Genomic DNA, 17,730 nt, shown 5'->3' with positions numbered 1-17,730 from the left:
GAAAGAAACTAGTTGCAACGCACTACTACATGCTGACAGTTGCCACCCTAAAAGTCAAATTAATGCAATCCCATACGGGAAAATGCTAAGAGCCCGCAGGAAATGCTCCCAAGATCTTGATTTTGAACACAACTTACTAGACATGTCGAAAAGATTTGCAAACAGAGGTTATGACAAGAAGATAGTGACCAGAGCAGTGGGTAAAGCAAAAGCAATGAGACGTATTGATACTTTGAAACATAAACCTACAAGTAATCAAGAATGCAAATTTACAAAGATTAGATTGATTACTAATTTTGGTTCTGGTAGTCACAAACTATACTCCATTGTTGACAAATTTTGAAGCATGATAAAGATATTTCCGCCTTTCTGACTGAGAAGCCATCGCTAACATTTAGAAAGGGTATGACATTTGCTAATATAGTTAGCCCTAGTTATCCACAAACGATACCTAGAGACAAATGGTTAACAGACAAGCGCACAGGATTTTATTATTGTGGAAAATGTAGCTCATGCAGATGGGCATACAAAAAGATACAAACCTTTGAATACAATGATACAGGCAAGCATACTATTAAGTCAGTTATTACATGTGATACTACTTTTGTAGTGTATGTAATTGTTTGCTCATGCAAAAAGATTTATGTGGGAAGTACTGTGAGAAGACTTAAGGATAGGATGATTGAACATTTTCGTGCCTTAAAAAATGGGGATACTAGATACCCCATTGCCTCCCACATAGTACAGAACTACGAAGAAAAAGGCAGACATCAATTTATGTACCATGGAATTGAACATGTTACAATGGACTCCCGAGGTGGAAACAGAGTACTAAAGCTACGACGTAGTGAGGCAAGATGGATCATGAAACTCAGAGCGGTTGAGGAGGGCCTCAATTTGGACTCTGAGCCACAGTATTTTTTAGGAGACTGAAGAGAATATGATGTATCCATAGCTAAGTAAGATGTGTATACAATATGTGAATTTTATGTTTGTTTCTTGCTCTGACCACTGAATGCAAATCGACATTTCTTACGAATATCTGAAGTTTTATTTAATATGTATTTATTATCAGTTATGTAATACTTTACTAGATATGATGTAATATACACATAGGATAATTCAGATGCACTTCCTACTAATTTGTTCAATAATGAATTTGGAATGTAAAAGATTGCTACTGCCTACTGAAATGACCTTCATCTAGAATTTAGAATTTTTAAATATTGTTTGTTTACTTTCTCCACTTCTTTTTGACTCTCCCCTTTACCTCGAGTGAAATAATAATCTTTGCATGTTTCTTTCCTTTCCTCTTCATTTATTACGAGGATGCTGAAATTAGGGTGTAGGAGCAGTGATAAAGGTATACCAAAAAGAAACCGGCCCACGATCTTAAATTAATGGCGTGGGTCAGATGTTTTTCACCAGACATTCACTTTTGGAACCACTGGTTCGAGTGAGCTGTTATGCAAACCCTTTTGTATTAACTGAACCTATTTATAATTTACCTAACTATAAAACTTATTTTTCTGCAACTCTTTAAATAGAAGTTGTATGAAAACGTGGAATGTCTAGATAGACACTGATAATATATATCGGTATTCTTACACGGAGGTTTTGAGAAACAAAGATAGGACTAAATGCGTGATAGTTTATTTTTAATTAATACTTAACTAGGAATACTGGTAAGAACGTAATTTTGAACATACTTAATTTCCAATTAAAACTAGCATTCTATATGTAATAAATAATAATATAAGAAGTAGTGAAGATCCGGTTGTAAACTGATCAAAAATATCAAAAAATAAACAAAACAATTGATTTACTCACTTTCTAAATATCATAAATGCAGCAATTATACCGTAACTAAGAGTTATTTACGATTTATCTATTACGTGCCTCGCCAAACATGGCGCGACTAGTTGGCAGTGCGCGTTTTAACATTTAAATATGGCGCCCTAAGGGAACGCGAACGCGAAAGCCGGGAAATTGACCAGGAGACGCCGCAAGAAACTGAACAGGTAAACGCCGGCTGAGATGTGAATACGGGCACGGTTCTAGATTAAACTTGTATTCCTACGCGTTGTAGGATTTTGTACGAATCGACTCGAACGCGGGCATTGTGTGTTTATTAATGAAATTGCCGACACTGATTTTCTGCTATGCCCGAGTATAACTTACGGAGGCATTTCAGTATAATGTTTGAGCCTGCCACTTCGAGAAAACGCTTATTAGCCTCAATGGAAAGTACTTAATAAATATTTCGTTCCTTTTAGGTACACGTACTCGTGTATCCTGAATCACTTATTGCTGCATCGGATCTGATGTACCCCTCAGGGAGAATACACCTATACTATAGGTGAGTTTCTTTCCCTTATCACTATGAATAGGAAGCATCTTTGTTTACAAATAATAGCTGCTACAAACATATAATTTTATTAAACTTACTATGAAAGTATACCTTTGTTCCAGGCTCCTCTAACTGATTTCTACATATCACAAAAAACATTGTGAAACGTTGTTTTTTGGCAAGACTTAATTGCGATTGAGGTAATACTCTGCTATCTTTATTAATGGAATGGTGCATTTGGGACTACTTTTATCTAGCATCTACCTTGTGAGCATCTAGTGTATGATATACCTGGTTTCACTGGAATAATTTTCCTTTCTTTTCTGAAGCTTTTGGGTTAATTTTGGTAGCCTCTTGAATTGACGTGTTTTGGCTCTTTACACTTATCGTGGTGGAATGGGTTATGGGTAAACTAATATCTCTATTAGTTGGTATAATTAATAATGTAAATATGTTTGGGTTTCAGCCCTGATGAAGTCTGTTGATGCAAGGATTAGCATCAGACGAATCACGTGTTGGCTGAAAGACAATTAAGGACAAAATTGTGAATTGGAGTAAAGAAAAATCAATGAAGGAGATTGGAATACTGGAATTGTGGAATTCTCAATAACTAAAGACTTTACTTGGCAATGAAGATATCACTTCTGCACTGAATAGTATTGGACATTGTACTTGATTGGTGAATTGCAACCTATTGATTAATCTTGTGGAGCTCAGAGAGATACTGTTTTGAGGATCTATTCAAGAGATTGTGCAGAATAAAGTACATAAGTTACTCGTCAAGGAACGGCCAGGAACGAATCCAGATTGTTCTGGACCCACTAAACCCGAAGGCAGTGGGGAAATCCTGTTTGCCAATATTTTGGCAAAAATGTTCGTATCAGTATTAAGTAGCGACAGTGGTCAATATGAGGAACACTGTGTGGGTGTCTTGCCAGGCTTTAATAATGTAACCAAAATTGCTTCCTACATCGTAGGGGGCATTATCCCATCTTTAGTCATTTCCTCAAATGAATTGACCAGGTAGGGAACTAGGCGATCTTAGTATGCCTTATAGAAGGCTATTGTCAGGCTGTCAGACCCTGGTGCCTTATTATTTTGTATTTCTTTTAGTGCTTCTGTGATTTCAGTGGGGCAAATGGGTGCGCCATCAGTCTCTTCCTATGGTAGGCAGTCAACCATTTCATGGCAATAGGTGCTGAATACTCCTCGGCTGATTCATCTGCATTAGGATCTCGTGAGGTATGAAGTGCTGTGTAATAAGCGCGAAAGCATTCTATGATTTGTGGAGCAGTCTAAACCTGCGCCCCCTCAATGTCCTGTAATGTCAGCACTTCACTATCTCCTCTCGGAGGCCGAGTCAGTGCAGATAATGTAGCGCTGGGTCTCTCCCCCTCTCAGTATACTCTGGCAGTAGCATATTTTCTCAGGTAGACCATTTCTGATTGTGCTAATATTGCTAATTCATTGTTTTTATCTATCTTCCCTCTAGTCTGCGCCGATCTTTTAGGCTCTGACGTTCGATGCATGTGTAGCGTTCTAACAATTATATCTCTTTTTCTAGTTTTGACATTCAATCCAGTATGGACCGGGTAATCTCACTGACTGACACTCTCACTGTCTGACTCTGTCTCTCTAAATGACTGATTCTCTGACTCTCTCTCGCACTGACTGACTCTGACTCTCTCTCTCACTGACTGACTCTCTCACTCTCTCTCTCACTGACTGACTCTCTCACTCACTGACTCTCTCCCTGACTGACTGACTCTCTCACTCTCTGACTCTCTCCCTGACTGACTGACTCTCTCACTCACAGACTGACTGACTGACTGACTCTCTCTCTCACTTACTAACCAACTAACTGACTCTCTCACTGACTGACTGACTAACTAACTGACTTTCTCACTGGCTGTTATAAAGGTACTATTTCCCAACCTTTACCCTCCTGTTATTTATGCCCCCCATAACAAAAAAAACATAACAAGCAACCATTGGGACAGGCAGATAGAAGTTGCCAGCATTGAAAGGACAACAACAACCTCAAGACATTATTTATTGTATCATATCAGCAGAGGCTAAACAAATAATTGAGCGCCAAACGTGCCCGGACAACATATGTGCCAACTGGTCAACATTTGCTACTGAACTTACTGACAGATTCGCGAAACCAACAAAACACACAAGTCAAACTGATCAAAAGTATACGCCGCGCTCAAATTCTGAGATACTATCTGCAACAAGATCGATGAATCGCTTATGGCGGGCTTTAAAAACTGATCCAATGGATCCCACTAAAATAATAAAATTGAGAGAGGCCCGCAATTACCTCAAGAAAGCAAAACGTGAACTACGCACAAGTCAATGGAACCTGTTTTGGGCCAAACTGCAGCATGACATTAAAACAAACAACTCTGCCAGGTTTTGGCGCACAATCAATAGTGCATCTGGGCGCACATCCAAAGTTGCTTCCTCGAGCATTCTTGAAATAGAGTGGGTTGAATTTCTCTTTTCCCACTTTAATGACCAGGAACTGCTCACTAACCATCCAAATCCCCCTCCCATGGACACATTAACACAAACAGAGATTGTCCCGGATCCTCTCCCGAACACTTCAAACTCCTTAAAGAAGCTAGGCCACAAAATGACACCAACAAAAGAACGTCACTCGACCCAAAGCTGCGTCAATTTTGCGACAGTCCAGAAGGTCGAAATTGAAAAAATAATAAAAAAGGGACGCAAGGATGGCGCGCCTGGTCCAGGTGGAATTCCTCAAGCTCTGTTCAAGGAAGATGCAACTTTCTGGCCTGCGAAACTAAGCCCCCTTTTTAACACATGTCTGCAAAACAACACCATACCGCCCTCCTGGCGTGGATCCATCCTTGCACCAATCTTCAAAGGGGGGGACAAAAAATCCCCAGGGAATTACCGTCTCATCGCACTCATTGACAACGAAGCAAAGTATTTTGCGGGAGTGCTGCTCAACTCGCTTAGGGCATGGTCAGATGAAAACTCTATAATTCCTCCAAATCAAACAGGTTTCACAATAAACACCGGTACCTCAGTCAATCTCATGACCCTTTCATGCTTAATTGACCAAGCGAAATTCTGCTCTTGTTCACTTTATATGGGGTTTATTGACTACCAAGCGGCTTTTGACAATGTCAACAGAAGTAAACTCTGGCAGAAGTTGTCCAGACTTAATATTCCAGAGGCCCTCCTAAGAGCCATACAACTCCTACACCAGGACACATGGGTTAGAATTAAGATCGGGGACGGCTCAAGATTGTCTCGCCCGATTCCGACGAAAAAAGGCCTCAAACAGGGTTGTGTCTTGGCCCCGACTCTTTTTAATCTTTTCTTAGCTGACCTCCCTGAAGCTCTTAATAAGGTCAACTCCCACGCTCCCAAACTATCTGGCTTGCCGCTGACAAATCTATTATATGCTGATGACGTGGTACTGTTAAGCAAAACAAAGATCGGAATGCAAAGACTTTTGGATGCTACTTCCGACTACTCTAATGACAATGAGCTTCGCATCAACAACAGGAAGACGAAAATTTTAGCGGTGCACTCAAGGAAAGTCAAGAAACTGTCTTGGGCTTTGAATAATGAAAGCATTGTCGAATCAAATAGCCAAAGGTACCTTGGAGTCACTTTCAACAACAATGGAAAATACAAATCCCACCTTGAAGAGCAAAAAAGGAAGGGTACGGCACTCGCTTTTGCAATCGGACTAATTCAAAAGAAACTACAAGGCCCTACTCTTGCACCCACACTACAGGCGGCTCAGGCAAAAATCATTCCTACCTTAACTTACGGAAGCGAAGCATTAAAAGGATTGGATAGTGACCATCTAGATAAAATAATTACTAAGATCTACAGGTCTGTGTTCAAATTACCAAACCATACATCACCGGCACAAATTAGGTTGGAACTTGGCATCTGCAAACAACAATTGGCCAGAGCCATGTCTTTCCTCGTGTGCTGTCACAAATTGAGGTTATCAAAGGAGGGAAGTTTAGGATACCATTTGTGGGCCAGCATTGATAACACTCATGGCAAGCAGGACATGAATACTGGTCAAACGGCTTAAAAACCCTGTGCCTAAATGACCTCTGGAACTTGCACGCTAGTCAGATGGAATTTAAAAGGCTAGCGAAAATCAGCACCAAACAATTGTCAATAGTGGAAGACAAAGCCAGCCTTGCAAAAAGAAGTCATGGGTGGATGACCCTTCAATCCTATGCCTTGCTAATCCCACAGCCGTACCTTACTACATCGTTCAGTGCTCGGACGAAACTACGTTTTTTAAAACTGAGACTGGGAGTTATTAACCTGTTGACTCATTGGCCAAAATGGAAAAGAGAACATGGAAAAGTTCAATGCCGACTTTGTGGGACCCACAAAGAAGACATTATACACATCATATGCCTGTGCCCTCTACTATTGACAGAGAGACGGGCCCTACTAAAGCATCATTGGAATAGAAACATGATTAGAAGCTGTAGAGCAGCAGTTTTGGCCTGTTTCGACCCTAGGAACACTAAATTAAATTGTGCGCTAGTAAGATTCATGGAGCGCGCTGCAAAAAAACTTGCTGAGCTGCCCAGAGTTTGCGATCCCCCATTGGAATAATGCTGCCAAAATTTCACTTGCTGTTGCTGGCTTTTTATGAATATGACTTTTTAAAATGGAAGTTTCATTTGTTATCATCTATACATACTGATTTTTAATGAATGTAACATTCTAAATGCAATCTTGAACTTTTTAAATGTTTTGTACTTGCAATGGTTTATTTTTAAATCACGCAATAAAGATTATTATTATTATTATTTATTGTTAATACTTTTTGAATATGGTTGTTCAGTTGTACATAATGCTTTCTTGGTCATATATAAGGTAACAAAAATGCTTCTGACACTTCTTTATTATAACTTTTCAGCATGCTGCAGACTTCTGTACACAGCACAGCCTAAAGTCAATATCTATGGCTAAACACTTATAAGGTCGCAAAGGCGAGACCTATTGACTATGCCAATGCTTATATAAGAAGGTCAGCATGTTTATATCCAATTCAGGTGTGTAAGCCACCTTATATGCTAAGAAGGGTCTCGGACACTCTGAGCGGAGTCTAGTCCTAACTTCCTTTGGCATTTCTTTTCTAATCCAGTATTTAAAATACTGTGCCACATGTTTGGCTGGGACCCATTGAGGAGAGAGTGGGTGCTGGATAGTGTTAGGGTCAAACATAATCTCCCCTAAAGGATCCAAAACCTGATCCAAAATAGTCTTGTCTCTCTCTAATTTAACTCTCTTACTTCTATCATTCTCCTCCTCCGAGGAATCAAAATCTAATGTGCATGAAATTATGATATCCCCAATACTTGAGGACTCATCGCAAATGATTGCTTTGCAATCTCCTTTTGTGGACTTTACATCCTGATCACTCAACTCCTTACGTGTTGAATTCCCAATGCCTTTCTGATTAAAGGCCCCTTTATCTTTTATCACCTTGTCTTTTCCCAGATGTTTTCTCTTCTGGGTAACCTTCTTCCCACTTCCACTTGCAGAGGTGTCATCAAATACCTCTTCAACAGACCAAAATTGATCTTCAGTAACTCTATTACCAAATCTCCTTTCTAACTTATCAATTCAGTCATCCAGTTTCTTTCCCAACTGTGACGCCAATGCAGAGACAGCCTTTTCAACACATTCCTGTACTCTCACTTCCACAGTACCATCAATATCTTTATTCTGCTCCATTATTCCTAGCGTCTAACAAAAGTCATTTTAAAAAAAACAATATCAATCTCAAGAGTCAAGCCTTTACACCAAAAATGTACCTTCCTCTAACAGAACAACTCCAGGCCAACACCAATCAACTGTTGCCTCCTGATCTCCACAGTCTGACTGAAAATAATGGTCTCTCAGCCTCTTTTCCTAGTCCAAAAGATGGCTGACAAAACTGTATTTAATTTCCCTAAGCAGAACTAACTTAAAAGGGCTGCCGCATCATGTGACACTCCTACAGTGTCCTACAAGCAGAAAAAGACCTTCGTGCCTGCTCTTCCTATCGGGTAAGTGAGAATATGTTAGAATACATTCTTCTTTATTATTAACCAAGGTGAGCGCGTAACGCGATACGCTTAAAAGTAAGAGAGCGTTCGCCTGTGAATTTGTTTAGGCATGATTGCTATGGTCTGCATGCGCAGGAGAAGAAAAACCCTCCGGCACGCGCTTGTCCAGATTAAATATTCACAGCGACGCCGCGCTTAAAATGCCTTAAATGCCTCTCTCTCCGATGCGAACGGACAGCCAGAGGCTCAATCTGTCCATCTGAGATAAAAGCCTCCAGAAAACAGCCATACTCTTGCTTTGGGGAAAAAGCGCAAGCAACTACATTTCAAGGGCCCAAAAGGATAAAGATTGAGGCCTCTGTTATGTTGGTATCTTCCCGTTTGCAATTGTCCCCTGCATGCTCCCGTCCCTGCCGCGCGACCCCCTCATTTGCATACATTACGTCAGATGGCGTTTGTACTTTGCCATCTGACAGTTAGTTAACAGTTGATGAGGGCAGTTGCAGCTGTCCATGATTTTGAGCTGGTGACCAGAGCGCTCTTCCCGGTGTGTCGTATTTGACAGGAAATAAAGTAACACCTTCAAGTTTATCGTCTGTTTTACTTTGCTAATTTTTCGACGAGGACGGCACACCAGAGAACCCACAACTTGAGGAATATTTTAAGATGAAGATACAAGGAGTGTAACGGCATCGTGAAGCGTGTATTTCCATACACGAAGTATTATTGAGTTAAGGTAACAGAGCAGCCTCCGTGAATCTCGGCAAGTTTAATTTATGAGTGAAGTTGATAAAGTCAGCCTTGGACTATGAGCGGATTAAATGTGACCGGTGAATACTGATTGAACTTTGGGCGTTCTCGTTAATATGAAATAGTACAGAAAAGTAAGACCCGAAGTAGATGAGCACTGGAATCTGCGCAAGATCATGAGGTGAGCCTTGGAAGCTGGGTGGAGGAGTTGTGAGCGGAGCAGGGAACAAAGTTAAATCTCTGAAACCGCGTTTGAAATTGATCTGAAGTAGCGCATAAAGCATGCGAAGTATTTCTCCTCAGAACTACAGCATTCATCCAAGAAGAAACTTGATTAAATACTGGCATGAGGCCATTTTGAGTATGAAAGTCACCGCGTAGTTAAACTAATCAAACGCGTGGCTTATGAGGTGAGCCATTGAAGCCGGGTGGAGGAGTAGTGAGCGGAGCAGGGAATAAAGTTAAATCTCTGAAACCGCGTTTGAAATTGATCTGAAGCAGCGCATTAAGCGTGCGAGGTGTGATTTTCTCAGAACTACAACGTTCATTCAGGAACAGACATGATTACGTACTGGCGTTAAGGGACCATTTTGAGTTTGAAAGTCACTGTGTCGTGAAGCAAATTAAACGCATGGTTAATATTGAAAGAAAAATATAATCTATAAACTCAAGTAAAAGTTAAGGAGAAAATCTCACATCTAAGGAACAATTGTATTGAGCGCATAAACTAAGGGAACTATGAGTGGATAATCTGAACTACACTTCTAAGCGCGGGACGTCATCTCACTGGGTGAAATTGTGAGAGAAAGAACAACTAGACTACACAGCATCACCTTTAGTGTGCAACGCGGATAACATCGTTTAGAGTGAAATCTACTGGATGAGTAAAAAAAATTTTTAAAGTATCCTTTGCAGTGAACAACAAGAATAAATCGCATTTTTTTTTGAACAAATAAAAGAGAAAGAATAAATAGAACTGTGAACAATATTAGGATTGATAGCTAAATTAACAAGAATAAAATCAAAATGTATAAATTACTGCCACCTGAGCCATTTTTGAAAGGGGATGGTACAACAATGGCTAAATGGGAAGAGTGGAAGGAATATTTTTGCAATTATTTATCCATATTTGACTAGGAGGAAGAACCATTAAAACCAGAGGAAAAGGTGAAGATATTGTTACACAGTTTAGGAACAGGTGGTAAAAAAGTGTACTATATGAAAAGAAAGTCCATGAGGGAGCAGAAAGGAATGTATTTGAGGATGTAATGGAAGACTTAGATGATCATTATAAGCAAGTGGTGTCTGTTGATGTACAAAGATACAAAATGTTCAGGGAAGATGCAGGTAACAAAGAGGAAGCGAACAAAAGTAAAATAAAACCAGAGTGTGCCATCAACATAGGTGGAGTAAAAATAGATATAATCGCTGATTCAGGGTCACATTATACTATGGTTATCACAAGTATATGGAAGAGTAAATTAGCAGAAACACTAGGGAATGAATTAAAAGAAGCAGACATATCCCTGAAAACATACTCGGGTTAGGACATTAACTTAATAGGATGCAGAGAGTTGGAATTGAGTTACAAGGAGAGAGGTACAATGAGTACGGTATACATCTCAGAAAATGGACCCTCTGTACTGGGGTGGAAGGAGCAGGAAAAATTTGGAATAACGCTAAATCAAAACGTTACTGAATCTGTGAGTGGGCTGGCGCAAAACAACAGTACACAAATAACCAGGTTTGAGTTGTTAAGTGCAAGAACACCACCATCTAAGGTCGATGTAGGATGGAAAAGAGCTGCAAGGAATAAGAAATGGAAAAGAGAAGCAGCTATGGACAAATTCAAAATAAAACAAGATACATACAGAGGAAAGGACGATAGGAAAAAGGATTGCTGGGGCTGTTTGAACTATGAGGAGTCAGAGGAAGAGAGTAAAGAGGCACATAAACACGTACAATGCCCACACCATGAAGTAAACTTAGGAGCTGACTGGATGCATAATGGCTTTGCGGGTGAGCACGAGTTCAGGGGATCAGAAGACTCAACCGAATCCTCCTGTGAAGTTCATTCGTCCACGTTGGAGGATGGTCAGGACATTGTGTTGGCCTTTACGGAACAAATGAACCTCTTTGACAGCAACACCACCGGTGAATTTGGAACAGAAGACAACTAGGGGTCCGTAGTGGACTAACCACAGATGACGACAACGGGGAAGTAACCATTTACCCGTGTCTACATGGTCGCTTTGTGAACAGACTCATGTATTACAAGGATCTTGTGTGACTAACAGTTACATGTTTTTTCCACCTTTTTTCCCTTCTTTCCCTTTGGAAGGAGATGTGTTACGGTGGTATCTTCCCGTTTGCAATTGTCCCCTGCATGCTCCCGTCCCTGCCGCGCGACCCCCTCATTTGCATACATTACGTCAGATGGCGTTTGTTCTTTGCCATCTGACAGTTAGTTAACAGTTGATGAGGGCAGTTGCAGCTGTCCATGGTTTTGAGCTGGTGACCGGAGCGCTCTTCCCGGTGTGTCGTATTTGACAGGAAATAAAGTAACACCTTCAAGTTTATCGTGTGTTTTACTTTACAGCCTCACAAGCAATTAACCTATTTGTAAAAATGTATTCTGCCGTCTTGGTAAGGATTGAAAAATATAGATTCAAATTTCACATAGATAGTTCTAAAATACATTTCTAATCAATCGAGCATAACCCAACTCAAACATCACACTTGAACACAGACAAAACAGTGTCTTTCCCAGAAAAGTAAGCAGTATTAAAATGTGAACTTATCTCAGCTGTGAGCAGCAACAAAGAAGGAAAATGGCTGCCACGCACAGAATTAAAAAGACATTAGAATGTTAAAGTTTACCATTCTAAGTTAATTTCATTCTTTTGTAGTTGCCGCAGTGAGTTGGCAATTAAATAGACATGCATAATATTTGCCAACGTGCCTTTCCATAAAACTTTTATTTTTTTAAATTACTTCCTTCAATTTATATTGTTCACATTTGACTTTTGGGCTTCAATGCTCATATCCTTTGGGTGTGTACTTCTCCTATTTCCTGCAACAGTAGCCTGAATGTGGTCTAGTCCTTTTAAGACCCAGAATACTTTGTTTTGACGTATACGCGTTGTATCCTGATGCGTATATTGAAATCGGCTGTGCGCACAAGGGTGAGCGCTGAAGACATGCGCTAAGATGTCATACTGCCTTCACTTGCTCTCTGCACTTTCACGCGCCCAATACACAGTGTCGTGTGTCAAGGAAACAAACTCTAATGGTGAGGCCTTATCTCTCACTATTTTCAATAAACATTTATAGTTTGAAATACCTTTGCCTTATGGTCCGTAAAGTTCTGCGCCTCACTTGTCCTGTTGATCAATTCAATAACGAAATGGTTTCCTTAGGTGAGTTTATTTTGCAAAGGTGCGTCTCCAATTTCTTATTGTTGCCAAATTTATGTAATGTCAGAAGGCAACATGTAAACAAGCACTCAATAATGTGTTCAAAATGTAGGGTTTATTATTTGGATAAAAGTTTATATAACAGATAAAACCCACAAAGAGTAGGAAGGAGCGGGTGGTGACACTGCTGTCCAGCAGAGAAACCAGAAGGGAATGCTCAACTGGGCAACAGTGAACACCAGGTAAACAGAGCCAGAACATTAGACATGACTTCATTACAAACAATAAACTTAAAGGGATAAAACAGGTACCTAACCATGATAATAATAGCCTTTTTTTGTTTGGAGGGAACTGAAACTTCTTTAACTACTGGAGGAAACTCTACACATGAAGAATAAGCCATTGGATGAACTTCTTCCAACCACAGGGAAGGTATTTTGGAGGGAATTCAGAAACAGTAGGATTTTCAGTTCCCCCCCAACATCTCAATGTTCCCTAAGTGTTATTTTGTTAGCTGTAATCTGCAATAATGAAAATTGTTGCTGATCTTTTATTTCAAAAGCTATAGCTTTTGCATTTGGGTTTTTTAATACAAAATTCCTGCCAAGGCTGTCATTCAATGAAATTTCCTTCCACTCCTAACAGGATTTTTGATCGAGAACTTAGGAGGGAACAAGATAAAAAATAATGTATTGTGTGAAGGTAGGACAAGATTTGTGAATTTGGGAAAGGGAGCGACCCCAGCTACTTGGGTGGTGTTTTTGGCAGAGCACCGGGTATTTGTGGACTGGGGAGGCATGCCAATTCTCCAGATAGTTGGGTGTGGGTAATGCCTGAAATCTACAAAAAATAATGCATAGGATGAAGTCAGTTCAGTTCAAAAAAACTTTATTTTGGTCAATATGACCTAAAAAGTACAGGCACCGGGAACCAATCATTTCCAAAATTACATCAGAGCATGCAAACAACAAATTAAAAAAAGCAGTGGAATTCATTGTACACATAATTATCGTATAAAAGTGCGTTCAATATTTAGGGGTTGTTACTAGGCGAGGGATACATGTTTGGTTTCGGAAAGTGCATAGTGCGAATAAATAAGTACATAAATTAGCTAAAAAAGATTTATAAAAAAGGAAGCCCTTGTATATAAAACTGTACTAAGCGACGGAGGAAGATTATGCCAAGTTACAAGGATAACATTTTTATGTGCCCTTTTGATACACCAATACATCGTAATTTCAGAAAGACCCTTCTGGTACACCACATAGAGAACAGGAATCCTGCAACTAAATAGGCAATCTGGATACTGAGGTCATATTTCAATATCCTAAATACTTGAAAACAGTGCCTATTACCAAGATTCCTGCAGGTCTGTACCAGCCAGCGTTTCCTTGCTTCATAATAGCCTGGGCAACTAAAGAAAACGTGGAGCACTGATTCTTCAGGGTGATCACATGCCGGGCAATGTGCCACTTGCTGATCTCTCCACTTAGATGTAAAACAGCGGATAGGAAGCACCCCGAACCTGAACTGTAAGTAGAGCTTCCTTGCCGCAGCTGGTTTAATAAGGTCTAATACCGTCTCAATGCAAAAAGTATCTATTATGACTAGCAAAGCTCTAGTTAATTTCCCTGTTTTGGAACAAGAGTGAAGTTGAGCCATTCTATACTCTTCGTAGTGTACCTTCATGTGTTTCCTTGATATTAAAGAACAGTCTAGGTCAGGCTCAGCCCAACAATCCCCCAGGCCCATACTAGCCAACAAGTGTTTAATATGAACAAACCAGGGAAGCTTGGCAGCACCCCGTACCATCATTACCTCAGACAATTCCTCCCTATAAGGTAAAGGTTCGGGAGTAGTCCACAAGAGACGCCAATACATTACGGGTTTAATGCTCGACACTTCTGCAATTGCCATTATTCCTGTATCTAATCGAATCGGAATTAGCGGAGTGCCACCTGGCAACTTAAACAACTGTCTGAGGTATTGATTCTCCAGCTGTTATAGGGTCTCAAGCTTAAGATGGCCTCATAGCTTTGCGCCATATAGTGCCCCACCTCGAGCCTGAGCCTTATAGATTTCTAGTGCCGGGCTAACTGCGCTCTTGCTAGACTTGCTAAAAACCTGCATGATGCCACCTGTATATTGCGCTAATTTTTGTGTTGATTTCGTGATGTGAGCCCCCCAATCCATGGTCTCAGTGATTGTAATGCCTAAATAAATGAAGGATGACACTCTTTCGAGGGGTTTACCGTTTAATGAAGGGTTTGGGCGTGTGCTTTTTGGACAATTAAACACCATAAATTTGGTTTTCTGTAGGTTTATTTCTAAACCTCTTTCCCTACAGAATATCTCAAATTTATTCAAAACCCTTTGTAACCCCATAGGTGATTTAGCTACCAAGAGAGTGTCATCGGCAAACATCATTGCCAAAATTTTATGGGAGGCTAACTTAGGGGCATCTAGGTCTTTTTCTGCTAGCAGTGCATCAATCAAGCCATTGATGTACAGGCTGAATAAAGTTGGCTCGAGCACGCATCCCTGGCGTACGCCACGTTTAATGGGTATGGGTACAGTAAGGTTTCCATCCTTACCATGCCTAATTTGGGCATAGTTGCCCTTGTGGAGTCGTTTAATGAGTTGGATTAAATATGTAGGAACCCCCATCTCACCAAGAAATAACCACAATTTTTCCCTAGGGACCAAATCAAATGCTGACCTCAGGTCTACAAATATTAGATAGAGACTGCCCCCCTCCAGGCAGATGGTTTTCCAGTGCAACAATTGCAATCTTAGTACTTGGTCCAGGGTCGACGGCTTCTCCCTGAACCCCGCCTGCAGGGAGGACAGTGCCCCCATCTCTTCCATCCAGGATTGTAGCTTGAGGAGCAAGACTCGTGCAAATATTTTTTGTGAAATGTCTATTAAACTGATTGGTCTATAATTAGTTGGGAGAAGTGGGGAACCTTTTTAAAAAATCGGAATTATCTCCGCACCAAGCCAGCTGGGAGGGATCTTCATGCCCTGCATTATGGCATTAAAAAGCATCCAAAAATACTGGGCCCAAATAGATGGTTCACTCCTAAAAAGGTCCCCAGGAATCTTGGCCATGCCTGGTGCTTTACCCGGGGCTATTTTTGCCAATGCGCCCTTTATTTCATTTATGCTTATACTTGGGCCCAAAGTGCCATCAGACTGGGGGTTTATATCCCGATTGTTTAGGGGGCAATCCACTGCCAAATGACAGCCATTAGTTAAATCATCTTTGGGCAACTTTTCCTTAGCATAGAGGGATTCAAAATGCTCCCGCCAAACCTCTTCGTCCAAATTCGGTTCGACCGCTCTCTGGGGGATAGATGAACCAGAATTTACAACACCCAAAAATGTCCTCATGTCTCTGTCCCCTAGTGCAATTTTCAGCGTGTCCCAATTTTCCATTTCCCACCTTTGCTTAGCTTCTAAGGTGGCCGCTTTATAATCCTTTCTTGCAGTTCTTATTTGTAGGATGAAGTACATTGCAGATCAAATTGTATTACTGTGACCATATAAAATCTCTTGATCTGATGTTTGGTTTGAATTCAAACATTATTGACACCTTCTTGATCTCCATATTGCTCAATTTTTATGATTATGTTTAGCCAGGGAGAAAATGAAATTATCCTAGCAAAAATCATGACGTTCGCTTTATGTGAGCTTTGCAAATGTTCTCCAAATTTTCTTATACACTTCGTCATAAATATTTGAACTTTATAGAGATATTTTAAGTTATTTCTTCTTACCTTGACATGTAGATGGATAAATGTGTGAAACCTGATTTGCTGAGGTTGTAATGTAGATGTATGATGCTAAATGATTGTGGCAGTCTTTATTCAGAGTAGGTGCTTGAAAAAAATAGCTGGGAATATTTCTCTTAATTGGAAGAGCAAATGAGAATATTGGTAGATATGTTTATGGAATTTCTTGAATATTCTTTGTATTTTACACCTCTAGAGAAAGCCGCGCTCACTGTATTGACATTGAAACAGCATATATTCAGGGCTGTGAGAAATTGGACCAGGCTGTCATGGTAAGTGATGTAAAGATCCTTTTAACACTTCCCGTAATAATGAAAAGTTAAATGATTTGTTTGATACAATTATTTGTGTTCCCTTATAAAATATGCAATGGTATAGGCCTAATACAAGCGGGCTGCAGAATTGGTGATACGTTTTGTTCCTAATTGTGAATCTTACTGCTCCAACGGGCCTGGAAACATGCTTACTAGATGACATGTTAACTGCTAGTCATTTCAGAGGAAGGATCTTACAGTCTGTAAGATGTAGAGTTAAACATAATGGAGCTGAGTCCCAAATAAAGTTTTTAAAAAAGTGCACTGTTATAGAAATGCTTGGATGAAGGTGCAGATTTACTACTTTTTACAAATCATATGCATTCCCAGTAGTACCTCAGGAAAGCTGTCACAGATGTAGGTATTCTGAAGTATACTGGAGATGTCATGTGACATCTACCCTGTGACATTAAACCCTGGACTCCTATTCCCCTGTGTATAATTCTTCATGTTGTAGAATTACCAATGGGGTAATGGTATGCGCTGTGTAAATGCCCACTTTTTTCTTTTTTGATTATTTTCTAGGGAAACATTATTTTCCAATGAGAAGGCCCTTTCCATCCACCACCGCCAAATTCTGGGGGTGCTTGGTCTTCTTCTCACCCTTCAAGAGAAGTTACTTTTGCTTTTGACTGGGATAAATATTTGAACATTTCCAGGGTGGGATAGGTCACATTGGAGTTTGGGAATGCTGACAAAAGTATGAGTTTGTGGGTGTTCCCAAACCTACAAGACAAACCACACGTTATAAGACCCACTTCCCACCGCCTTCATGGGATTTACTACTGTGGATTGGTCTGCAAGTATGATGGTGAAACCTGCAATACTGAAACCATTTATGCCTACCAGGAACCCTTCAGTAAATTTCAGGAATGCGTAAATGGGGATATTTTCATGATAAATGTATGTTTATAGCCAAAAATGCCTTTCTGATAGAGTCCCAATGTGTGTATCGTGCAAGAACAAAATAAAATAATTTTACTAGGGGACATTGTATTTTATGATAATCAAGTGTGTCTCCATTATGCC

General features: G+C 40.2%; 1 protein-coding gene across 1 annotated transcript in view; it reads left to right on the top strand.

Moving 5' to 3' along the window:
- The window catches only part of RNF207 (ring finger protein 207), a 900,262-nt gene that overhangs the window by 401,742 nt on the left and 480,790 nt on the right, over window positions 1-17,730 (top strand). Inside the window, exon 6 of the mRNA XM_086921721.1 lies at window positions 16,584-16,659. Within this exon, the coding sequence (XP_086777847.1) occupies window positions 16,584-16,659 (76 nt within the window). The remainder of the gene's footprint in view (window positions 1-16,583; window positions 16,660-17,730) is intronic.

Source organism: Lissotriton vulgaris, chromosome 5 (genome assembly GCF_964263255.1).
Source record: "Lissotriton vulgaris chromosome 5, aLisVul1.2, whole genome shotgun sequence".
NCBI lineage: Eukaryota > Metazoa > Chordata > Amphibia > Caudata > Salamandridae > Lissotriton > Lissotriton vulgaris.
This window is presented reverse-complemented; position numbering and strand designations above follow the sequence as displayed.